Source organism: Bos indicus, chromosome 4, assembly GCF_029378745.1.
Source record: "Bos indicus isolate NIAB-ARS_2022 breed Sahiwal x Tharparkar chromosome 4, NIAB-ARS_B.indTharparkar_mat_pri_1.0, whole genome shotgun sequence".
Lineage (NCBI taxonomy): Eukaryota > Metazoa > Chordata > Mammalia > Artiodactyla > Bovidae > Bos > Bos indicus.
In genome coordinates, this window is record NC_091763.1 from 51,199,730 (window position 1) to 51,212,843 (window position 13,114).

The 13,114-nt window shown below is 35.7% G+C and overlaps 1 protein-coding gene across 4 annotated transcripts in view; it reads right to left on the reverse strand.

The window, feature by feature from the left end:
- CFTR (CF transmembrane conductance regulator) overlaps window positions 1-13,114 on the reverse strand; it is a 247,652-nt gene that overhangs the window by 122,738 nt on the left and 111,800 nt on the right. For all 4 annotated transcript variants that reach the window (XM_070787791.1, XM_070787789.1, XM_070787792.1 and 1 more), the window contains exons 9-11: window positions 12,183-12,275; window positions 5,575-5,754; window positions 503-694 (exon numbers count right to left, since the gene is read on the reverse strand). In XM_070787791.1, coding sequence (XP_070643892.1) covers window positions 503-694; window positions 5,575-5,754; window positions 12,183-12,275 — 465 coding nt within the window. The remainder of the gene's footprint in view (window positions 1-502; window positions 695-5,574; window positions 5,755-12,182; window positions 12,276-13,114) is intronic.

Sequence of the window (13,114 nt, forward strand, 5' to 3'; positions counted from 1 at the left end):
ACAGACACTAAAGGTTATGTAGTTACATGTCCAAGGTCAAAGGATGAGATATAATCACAACTTTATCTTAGATTCCCTATCGGCAGGTCAGTGTTTGTTTCTTTAGGCTATGGTGTTATTAAAATACTTAAAATTCTCTTATGTAATTCTGAAGTACCTTTAAAAAATGCATCCTATACAAATGCCCATTGAGGACATTTGTCTCACTAATAAGTGAACAAAATTCTTGCCATTTCATAGAGTTTTTATTGTAACCAAACCAGCCCATCATTTAAAAAATGAAGTGCATATTAAATTCATTAAAAAATGAATTGTATCTTTATGTTTTTGCAGGCTTCTTGTAGCAGGGGTCATATATTTTATCAATTACTTTACTCACAGTAGTTTACTCATAGTGGAAATGGGATTAATATATGTAGACTTATTAAAACATTAAATATATAATTTAGGTAGTTTGAAGGTTTCATACACATAACCAGAAGTTTTTCTCATAATTACTTACCTCTTCTAGTTGGCATGCTTTGATGACACTTCTATATCTATATTCATCATAGGAAACACCAAAGATGATGTTATCTTTAATGGTTCCAGGCATGATCCAGGAATACTGAGAGCAGAATGAAATTCTTCCACTGTGCTTAATTTTACCCTCTGAAGGTTCCAATTCTCCCATAATCATCATGAGAAGTGAAGTCTGGAAATACAACTAGTGTTATTAAGTCAAATCATTTGATCAAATCATTCTCAGGATGCAGGTGCCACCAACTGTCATCCTAAGCATAGGTATCCTAATTTTTAAAGATTCTGTATTCATTCAATTCAAAATTTATGAAGCACTTCCTATTTTGGGTATGCTGCTATGCACAAAAGATACAAAGGGAGACAAGAGACAACTACAACAGAATGTGATAAGTGCTACACTAGAGGCTCAAAGAGATGCGGTGCTGAGTTCAGATTGTTGGGATGGGGTTGGAAGAGGTCAGGGAAAGATTAGTAATAGCTGACATGTATTGCGTGCTTATTAGTTTTCTCACATGCCTTGTTCAATCTAATTCTGTTGTACCTTTCTTGGAAACATGTGCAGAATCTGACTGCTACTTCCATTACTATCCAGATTAAGCTAACAACATCTCTTGCCAGAATAAATAGAATAGCTTTCTAACTTTCTCGGAGAAGGGTTCTAACTCCTTGCTCCACCCTTGTCTTCCTACAGTCTATTCTCTAACTCCTTGCTCCACCCTTGCCTTCCTGCAGTCTATTCTCAAAGGGGCCCTGTCAAAATGTATGTCAGATCATGTTACTTTTCGGCTTAAAACCCTCCAATGGCTTCTAAAGTTCTCAGAAAAAAGGCCTAACTCGTTACAAAGCCCTTTATGAGGCTCGCAGGGCCCTTATGTAATGGTCTCGCCCCCATTACTTCTCTGACAGCTCTACTCTCCATGGCTCACTCTGAGCCGACCCCACTGACCTCCCTGCTGCTCTGTGAACCAGACAGACAGTCCCATTTCAAGGGTTTGCTCCACTCTCTACCTGGAAGACTCTTCCCCAGATGATCATATGACCTAACCTCTCACCTCCTTCAAATCTTTTCTCAAATGTTACCTTTCAATGAGGCCTCCACTGCTTAAAATTGCACCCCTATCATCAATCTTTCTTTCTGTTTTATCTTCAAAACATTTATCATCGTATGAAATTATAACATTTTACTCAATAATATAATGACATTATTGTTTGTTGTTTAGTCATGTCTAACTCTTTGCAACATGATACACTGTATCATACATTTTAAAATAAGGGTTCAATAACTTTAAAAAGTGAATTACTGGTACATAAATAGACAAATCAATAGTATAGAATTAAAGCTACAAAAGTAGATCTAAATGCATAAAAGAACTAGTATTTGATAAAGGCGGCATCTAAAATGAGTGGAGAAAAATAGACTATTCAGTATATGTTGTGGGACAACTGAACAGCCATGTGGAGGGCAGACAAAAAACCGTAGCCATATGCCACACCCAACACGTGATGAATTTCAAATAGGTCAAAGAATAAGTACAAAAATAAGACTGTAAGAAGACTTAAAGAAAACACTGAAGGATGTCCAAAAGAAAAGAAAAACAACTACCATAGAGTAAGAAAGCTTTCTATATGAATCAAAATCCAGAAGTCATAAAATTAAAATATAAATCACATTATAAAGGAAAAAAAAGACGTGGGCACAGAAAACAAAAGGAAAAAATGTCAAACTGAAGTAAATGTTTGCAAGTTATATGACACAAAGGAATAATTTCCTTTTTGAGTGATATTAAGTTCAAAAAGAAAAATAACAATAACTCATTAGAAAACAGTACAAAGTATACAGATATTTCACCAAAAATTAAAATAGAGGTGAGCTTTAATCATATGATAAAGTTTTTAGTTTATTCCTAATAAGAGAAATGCAAATTTAAAAAAGACTGACATATGACTTTACCCAACAAGACTGGAATAAATTCAAATGTTAGATAACATATGCTGGGGATGCTGTGGGGAAACAAACCTATAATCTACATGGACTGTAACACATACACACAAATTGATGCAGCCTTCAGGTAAGAAAGTTTCGCAGATATACAGAAATACTAGTAGACGTGCTAAATGACATATATGCAACATTATTCATAGAGTCATTCTTCATATTAGCAAAACACTGGCAATAACCCAACTGTCAATCAATAGGTGATTCATTATATTACAAACATCTATCCAAACAATGAAATACTATGTATAAAAGTATATACATTCAAAAAACTAACAAGAGTGTCTGTCTGAATTGGGAGAAAGAATGGTGAAAAGTGGAAAACAACCAGAGGAGAAAGAGAAGTGAGAGAAAAATTTTCGAATTTTTTTGCACTTAAAATTTTAATTTTAACAAACAGTAATACCACCTAAAATATATTAGGAAGAAAGAAGGATCAAGAGATAGACATTTTTTTGATACCTATTTCAGTAAATTTTAAAATTCTTATTGTATATGGAAAATATCCAAAATTCCTTCAGGTGTTCAGTCATGTCCGACTCTGAGACCCCATGGACTGCAGCACACCAGGCTTCCCCGTCCATCATCAAATTCCTTACTTCTACATATAATTCTGCTGTATAATTGAAACTGTAAGTATTATTTTCATATAGAACAGATTTTTAAACCCCAACAATGGAATGGATCTGATTACATATAAATATATACACACATATTACATGTATATATATATATACACACATACATATATGTATACACAACATATATATATGTATACGCAATATACAGGTTTGGCTCTATGTAAGTTTGGATCTATATCAAATACAAAGGTTAAATATATATTTAACAATATTTATCTATATAAACATATAAAATTTATCAATATTTTGGTATTTTGAGAGATGCAAAGTTAAACTGAATTAATATATATAAAATGCCAAATATTGATAAGACCTTGGTTTGTTCCCTGGGTCAGGAAGATCCCCTGGAGTAGGAAATGGCAACCTGTTCCAGTTGTCTTGCTGAAAAATTCCATGGACAGAGGAGCCTGGTGGGCTACAGTCCATGGGGGTCACAAGAGTCAGACATGACTGAGTATGCATACACATACATATGTATACTGATTGAATAACATGCCATTATATAACTACACCAAAATTTACCTAATCAATCCCCTATTATGAGATATTTAGGAGTTCTCCCAACTTGCAGCTATTGAAACAACGTGAGGAATATCTTTATATAAAAATCTCTGCAAATACACTAGGGTAAATCATACAAATAGAATTGTTAATTGGTTATTTTTAAGGCTTTTAATACACAAATTACCAAATTGAGTGGTTCAGTATTTATCTTGAAATGTGAGTATTTGCAATTATTCTATCTTATATTTTAGCTAGCTCTTTTATCTAATAAGAGTATAAAATGCTCCATTCCTACTGAAATGAAAGGACGTCCTTGTAGACTTAGTTGCCAAACTCTATTTCTCAGAGGGGTTTAATTATTCCTAAGGAACAACTGCCTCCATCTGACTCTGTCTTCATATCTACTTCTCAGAAGATGTAGCTGTAACTCCAGCCAGCAATTATCTGCTCATCAATTCTTAATAGAGTTGCCTGAAATTTAATTGCTGGTTAAGTCCCATATTTTGTAATTCCAAAGCTGTTTGTTCACACCTTTCAAAGAAGTAATTTTAAACACATAAAATTAATTTTAAAAAATTCGGTGAAACACAATTACTGTCTTCCCATAAGCAATCATTCTCAGTCAAGTCATCTGTGATTTCTTTATTAGCAAATCCTGCTATGGTATCATTTTCTTTTAATAGTGAAAATTTCTAGTTATATAAGAAATAGAAGGAAAAAGTAGCACTTTAAGAAGAAATACATTTTTCAAAGAAGAAAACGTACAACTATAGCTGCTTTATTAAAAGGCCTATTTTACAGGTGGGAAAACACATAGAGAGAAAAAAGCAAATTGTATATTGCTACAATTATGAACACCAAATTCAATGACTAGAAATTTTCTATAGTATTTTGTTTCCCAAGTCTCAGACTAAATTCTTTAAAATGTGATTCTTCCTTAACTAGACATTAATAAATAACTGGTTTTCAGGGGTATTTAATTTCTGTTTATATTTACATTTTTATCTTACAGTGGCACTGCTCCTTCCTTCCTTCTTCCTTTTCTTTCATCATTCTGAAGAGTTTTAAGAGGACACTAAACTTTTTTAATTTTTCCAGAAAGTATTGTAGCTAAAATTACAGTCAAGTGGGAATAAGAACCTCCTTTTAATAGACTTCCAAAGCAAATATCTATTATCCTTAAGTAGTCCATTTCAAAGCCAAGAGACCCTTTCTTATCTCTGATTGTATTCCTTCATGCCCTTTGAATGTATTTCCCAGATAAAGAGAACAAGTGTTTATCATTATCTGAACAATAGCTCAAATCATTCAAGACTAATATAAAGTCTTCTCCTGACAATGAAATTTGACCCTTTAGTTTTTTAACCTCTTAATTTTTGTCAGATGTATCTCCAAATATCCATGGTTTATAATTAAATGAGGCAGGGTGGAAGGCTGATCAGCACAGAATACAGATTCCTATGTATTGTCATCAAAAAACTATCCCACTCAATAATTTTCCCTCATAATAAATCATAAGCAAGCCTGAGTCCATTCTCCAAAAAAATTCTTTGTCAACAAAATGGGGATCTTTTGCCCATGTGGTTACTAAAGTAAAATGTAAGCCATAACTGTCCTGGACCAGCTCTGAGAAAATGTCTTTGCCACAGATTGGCAAAAAGGGATGCTTTACTTGTTCAACAAAGTTATTAAACGCTCACCATGTATGTGCGTGACACTATACTGAGTGATGCCCATAATATAAATATATAAAAGTTACTGAAGATATCAGAAAGAAATGAAAGGCTAGAGGACACTATCAGTGGAATAATTATACAGAGTATCCAAGTATTCTCCTTTTACAAACTAGAAAAAGAAAGGAGAAAAGCATGTCAGGTTAACATCTTCACGGTGAGGTATAAAAGAGACTACCTTGCCTGCTCCCGTAGATCCAGCAACTGCCAACAACTGTCCTCTTTCTATCTTGAAACTGATATCTTTCAGGACAGGAGTACCAAGAAGTAAGTTACTGAAGAAGAGGCTGTTATCACCATTGGAAATTTTTCTATTGTTATTATTTTCTTTTGCTTTCTCAAATAATTTACTAAATCCCTGTAAAAAAGAAAAAAACACAGTAAATAAGAAGGTATGTTTCTCAGATATTTTCAATGTGTGTGTGCGGGTGCAGTTGTGTCCGATTCTTTACAACCCAGTGGACTGTAGCCTGTCAGGCTCCTCTATACATATAATTTTCCAAGCAAGAATATTGCAGCAGGCTGCCATGTCCTTCTCCAGGAGATCTTCCTGCCCAGGGATCAAACCTGCATCCCTTCTGTCTTCTGCATTGGCAGGCAGGTTCTTTACCAGCTGAGCCACCAGGGAAGCCCAATATTTTCAATAGCTATTTACATGATGTATTATTAGTTTGAAGAGTATGTGGACATGGTCCATACTTTATAGCACACAAGTTATAGCACATGATTTCTAGAGCACATGACCCAAAATATTTCAAAATTATAATAATAATTTCAATTGCTGATTGTTGCTCAACATCAAATTTAATTAAAGATATCTAGCTGGCAACCCACTCCATTGTTCTTGCCTGGAGAATCCCAGGGACGGGGGAGCCTGGTGGACTGCCGACTATGAGGTCGCCCAGAGTCGGACACGACTGAAGCGACTTAGCAGCAGCAGCAGCAGCTATCTATACAAAGGTATCTATCTCCTCTCCCATAGGCTGAACACATACACATATTTATTCAATCTTCAGCAGAGTAACAATATATGAGGTAGACTTTATAAACTCTTTCATTCAAAGTTGTAGACTTTGACTCAGAGAGGTTAAGTAACTGAAGTCATTTAAGTAGTAGGCCTGAGTGGAATTACAACCCAAATCTTCTAACTCTATCACGCTGGCACCTTACTCTGAGAAGCTCAAAGTATTTTAGTAGTTATTACTAAGTGTAAATGTGATGATACTACCATTTAATTTGAATGAATTCCATTCTTGCAAAAGTGCTGGGAGAAGGAGTTCTTTTTTGAAAGCTCCCTGCTTCTGGACTGCCCTATGGGATGCGTTAGAGGGTGTGCATGTGCCTAGTCACTCAGTCGTGTCCAACCCGTTTGTGACCCCATGAACCATAGCCCACTAGGCTCCTCTGTCCATGGGATTCTCCAGGCAAGAATACTGCAGTGGGTAGTCATTCCCTTCTCCAGGGGATCTTCCCAACCCAAGGATCAAACCCAGGTCTCCTGCATTGCAGGCAGATTCTTTACCATCTGAGCAGTCTTCAAATCACAGTTAATAGCACTGCAGGTGATCAGGAGGAAGGTAGTTGTTCACAGAGTTTTAAGAGAATGTGTTTTCACAACCTCAACATCCCGAAGTACTCCTTCCTAAAGTTAATCATCTGAGAATTCGCTTGCTCTGTCACTTCTCTTTCCTACTTTCTGCTTCTCCCCTCAGAGAAGAGGCAGCCTTCTCACCAGTCCTAAGTTTAGCTAGGCTGCCCTTTCCGGAGTGTTAAAACTCCATGATACGAACATGGGGACCATAAGAGAATGATTTTCTCTTGATAGGGGATCCCATAAAAGCAAAGCCAGAAATACTGAAGGAGGTAATATTGTGTTTCACCAGGTTTCAAAGTGATGGCACTTTGGAGATGAATTGAAGAACAAGTTATTTTAATTAACTTATTATTTATCTAATTTTAGTAATTTAATAAATTAATACACATTATTATCTGCACTTTAAAGTTACATTTTCCTGATATAAAGCAAGTAATATTTATCTGATTGACTTAGCAATCAGACTTGACTCTATAAATTCATTTTATTTTCCATGAAATTGAAAGTACTGAAATGGCAGCTCCCAAGTTTTGACAAAAATCCATTTAACATATGAAGACACTATACTATAGACAAGAATTACATTCTTTACCACCACTTAAACCTATGTTGAAAATTCATAAGTCAGCTTAAAATGTATCAGCGGTATACAGATTTTCAGTACTATCAAACCTTTAGGGCATACATAAGCAATTAAGGTTTAAGACTACTGCTTGAATTCTTATGAGATGGATAGCTAACATCTCTTTCAGTCATCAAATAACTAAAAGCAAATTTTTAAGAAGTAGGCAATGAAAATTCTTCAAGTGAGACAAAGGCATTTTTTATTCTATTATTAATTTAATTTATTGAGCATCACCTGTATAGTAAAGACCACCTCAAAAGTCTCAAATAGGAGAGTAACAAATGGGCAGATATTAATATTGTATCGTGTTTAGTGCTACAATGGAAAACTCACACCAAGTCCTATAGGAGCACATTACATAAAGCAAGTTACTCAGTCTGGAGCTTGTCCAAGTAATTAACCCAGTATTAGGCTATGAAGGATATAGGTGGTATTTCACAAGACCAAGAAATAGTATAGGCATTCCAGGAAGAAGGACCTGCATGCATGATGATTTAGGCTTAAAAGGACAACATACACCTCAGGAGTGGTGAGTGGCTAGGTGAATGTATATAGTAAGATGACAAAGGACATCCTCGATAAACTGGGCAGTGCAGACTGTTAAGGGGCTCATTTTCCATGCTTAGAAATAGGGCTTTTATCCAACAAACACTTGGACCAATGGAAGGTTGCTTTTACTTTAATTTACTTTAATTTTAACTCCTGATTACAGAAGTCAAAACTTACTTCAGAAAATTTGGAAAACAGATAAAAGCAGCAAGAAGAAAAGAGAAATCAGCTGTAGTCTTAACACTGAGAAGAAATCATGTTTAACATTTCAGTGAGATCCCTCCACTCCTTCGCATATACGTAAAATCATATATAATTTACATTAAGGAAAAATTATACATGAGCTTTGTGATCCTCTTTTTCTGACTTACAATATAAATCATAAATATTTTCACATACCATTAAACACTCTTTTTGATATAATTTTAAGTTGCAGGATAGTATCAAAGAGTGTGGATAAACTATAAATATTAATAGTTCTCATTTTTTACATTATATGACTTTCTTTTTAACTTAATAATTCTGTGATGTGTGTACTTTGCTATAAATCTTGGAACAAATCTCTGGTTTTTTTAGTATAAATTTCCACAAGGGAAATTTCCAGAGCAAAGGTATAGCAAACATTCCAAGTCTTTGGAAAAGTAGTTTCAAATTCTCTTCCATCAAGGTATGAGAGTGCTAGATTTCAGGAACCATCATTAACAATGTTGATTTCTGATTTGGGATTTATTTTGTTTTGTTCTATTTTTGTGTGTTTTGTAAGTGAAAATGGAATCTCAGTATTGATCTTATTCTTATTTATTTGATCCCTACTCTGGCTGAACACTTTCTGTGTTTACAAGCTCCCTGTAGTTGTGAGAGAAATGATTATGGTATCCTTTGTCTTTATTTCAGTATCTGTCTCATCTTCTCAACTAGCTGCATAATAATTGATAAATTATGACATTCTGAGCTTTAGGCTCCTGGACTGTTGAGGATCTTAAGTGAGATAATATAGATGAAAGTATTTTGTATACAGTAAAACAGTAGTCCATTTTTTTCATTAGACACAGGATGGTGAGTAGAAAAAACATTTAGAGTCAGAGAAGCCTAGGCTGACCTTTATGTCCTAACCAGTTGTATAATCTTGTTCTAGTTACTAAAATTCCCTAAAGCTCAGCTTCCTGATATATAAATAGAAATTGTCCCTACTCACAGGTGTGAAGTGAGGGAGGAGTCATATATAATTCATCAGGGACATGCCTCTTGAGTCACTGGGTGAATGGTGAAATCATCAAATGAAGCAGAGAAGACACTGGAAGAAGCGGGTTTATGAAGCTTGGGAAGTGATGAATGTGAAGTGTTTGAGGACCTTGCAGGGAATTTGGAAATAATGTATGAAGTTCAGGAAAGAAACTGGGGCTGAAGATTTGCCTTTGAGAGTCATCAGCACATATATGTCAGTTGAGCCTGGGCTGAGTCACCCACAGAGAGCATGAAATACCAGAAGGCAGTAGGGACCCTGTGGCCGACCGCCACTTCAGAGGCAGGCAGCCAAGACTGAGAAGTCATGGTTGGAATATAAGATTACATGGAAAGAGTGGTTCATGAAAGCTAAGTTAAATAAATATTTCAAAAGAACAGTTTTTAATGCATTGGTAAAGACAGAATCCAGATTGCAGAAGGCAAAAGTCAAAAGATGAGGAAGTAAGAACAGTTTTAACAACAAAGGGAAGGAGAATGATAAGGCTTGGATGATGGGGTTCGGGGGGGCAAAAGTCAGAAAAGAAATTTCTTTAACTTGAAAATATTTAGATATTAAAAGAAGTCAGTTGAAAAAAAAGGAATTGCGCTTCTAGACTGAGAATAGTTGCTGGCTCCATGTCCTGAGAAGATGAAGCAAAATAACAATAGTTCAGCTAAGGGCCGGGGGAAGCATACATCCTTCTCTTAGACAAGAAAGAAGAAAATAATAATCTCAAGGGTGAAGAAAGAAGCTGTAAGCATTCATATATGACACTCTATATTTTATAGCATCTATATACTTTCTCTCTGTATTACAGAAGTCAAGGCCATCTGCTGGGGGTGAGCATATCTGGGAGAGATTGGGAGTTTCAGGAAACTGGTAAAAATCTGGAATTGCTTTTAGGGAAATGGTAAATAAAATTAAGTAAAGACAAATGAAAACATTTCCCAAGAAAGTTTACAGGCCCATTTGAAGTTGAAACAGTAACTGTATAAAACTTATAACTGACTAGAGTATTTGATTTTCCCAGATAGCATTCCCTTCACCAAAGCTGTTAAGAGAATGTCTTACAGCAAACGATTCAGTGAAAAGAAAAGGGGATTGAGGGTGCTGCTGTAGGAACAACTGAAGTGACTGATGGAGGTTAAACCAGGAGGAGTCCAAAAGGGAGAACTAAGGAGACTAGAAATCTTCATGAAATTGGAAGGTGGTAAAGGTGGGATTAAGAGACTGAGAGAGCTAGGATTAGGAAACTCTAAACTGAGAAAGAGATTCCAGAGCAGGACATTTCCAAAGTGCAGTAAGTCTCGGCAATCACCAAGCTCAGCATATGAGCATGAGAGGAAGCTTCTGAAGAAGTAACTGTAAACAGAAGTTCTGAGGACAATATTGGAAGGATTTCTCATGTGGGTGTTAAAGTCTTAGACACGATGAGAGCGGTTTAACCAGCACCACTGTCCTGGGTAAATATCATCAAGGAGTGTCCAGAATTTGCTAGGTGACGGTGAGAGTCGGGAGGACGAGGATACAGCCAGATGGAAGGCAATGGTTCAGTGAAAGGGTTGTAGACCGTGACATTTGGTCCAAAACTTAGCTTCATCCCTTGCCTGGTACATGAGCTGAGCCAGGTCCTATAACCTTCCTAAGCCTCCGTTCCCTTATCAGCAAAATGGAAATATTAAGATTACATCATAGGAATGTTGTAAGAAATAAGACAAAACATGTAAAGTGCTTATCTAGTACCTGGCACATAGTAAGGGCTCAAGCATGCTATCTATTTCATTAGATGAAAGGAGAATGAGATGGAGATTAGAAAAACAATTGTCTGCCAAACTCCTTGCTTTTCTTTCTGTCTAGAAGGGCATTTGAAATTCCTAAAATCAAAGAAGTAAAATCAATCTAACACACACACTTCTCGATAATTTTTCTAGGCAGATAAAGAATTATTCTCTTACCTCTATCTTAAAAAAAGAATTACAGTGACGCCCTTAGGATCAACTTACTTATATAAATAAAACCAGTTTAAGATATTGTGAAATATGTAGAAATAGGACATTGCTTGCATAATGCCTATGTTTACTCAACAGAAAAAAGTGATAAGGAAAGAGGAACTCCACTGGTATTCTCTATAATCAAATATTAGTCCTTTAGAAGCTGAAAAATCATTAATAACATTTTTTCTGACCGTAAGAAATGAGAATTTTTAATAGTGAATTAAAATAAGTGAAAATAGTAGAAAACAATACATAGGTCTACCCCATATACACCTTTATGTTTACTGGTATATGCAAAGCACGTTGGACTGGAACTTGAGATCAGAGAGGGTAGCATTTACTGAGGAACTATTATGTGTGCAGTACTATGCTGAATACTTCCCATAAGTTATCTCAGTCAAACTTCACAACAACCTTGTAAGGTATATATTAATATTCCCACTTTACAGATGGAGAACCAGAGGTTCCACAAAATTCAGTAACTTGCACTAGAGAGTAAATGGTAGAAACAGTACTCAATTCCAGCTCAATTTGGCTCCAAAACCTATGAGCACTGCATTACTTCCTAATTTATTATGTGAAACAAATTACATGACTTAGAAAAACACGAAGAGGCCTGTCTGTCATATTTCATATTCCTGGGCCTCCACCTCTTAAACTACAAAATAAGTGGAGTGATTCCTCTTTCAGTTCTAACAATTCTATCATCATTCTAACTTTATTGCCCATTAAGATGAAAACCAGAATCACAAATAAGAAAAGCTTAAATATTTAGAGCAAACAAACAAAAAATTCTGACCTCCTCCCAGAAGGCTGTTACATTCTCCATCACTACATCTGTAGTTGTTAAGTTATATTCCAATGTCTTATATTCTTGCTTTTGTAAGAAATCCTGTTTACAAAAGAAAGCAAAAACATATTATACAACTAGGATACTGTTAATACATTATTACATCTATTTAAACTCTAATAAGTGCTGCATTTTGTATTTTATGAATTATATTAGAAATTTTTTCCTAAAAAATAATTTTATAAGTGTTCTAAAGTTAATTGTCAAGTACTAGGATTCATTATATTATAAACGCATTCTTTAAATATGTGACATTTTACAGAACTTCAGTTCAGTTCAGTCGCTCAGTCATGTCCAACTTTTGCGACTCCATGAATCACAGCACGCCAGGCCTCCCTGTCCACCAACAACTCCTGGAGTTCACTCAAACTCATGTCCATTGAGTCGGTAATGCCATCCAGCCATCTCATCCTCTGTCGCCCCCTTCTCCCCCTGCCCTCAATCCCTCCCAGCATCAGAGTCTTTTTCAATGAGTCAACTCTTCGCATGAGGTGGCCAAAGTATTGGAGTTTCAGCTTCAGCATCAGTCCTTCCAATGAACACCCAGAACTGATCTCCTTTAGAATGGACTGGTTGGATCTCCTTGAAGTCCAAGGAAATCGCAATAGTCTTCTCCAACACCACAGTTCAAAAGCATCAATTCTTTGGCGCTCAACTTTCTTCACAGTCCAACTCTCACATCCATACATGACTACTGGAAAAACCATAGCCTTAACTAGAGGGACCTTTGTTGGCAAAGTAATGTCTCTGCTTTTGAATATGCTATCTAGGCTGGTCATAACTTACCTTCCAAGGAGTAAGCGTCTTTTAATTTCATGGCTGCAATCACCATCTGCCATGATTTTGCAGCCCCCAAAAATAAAGTCTGACACTGTTTCCAC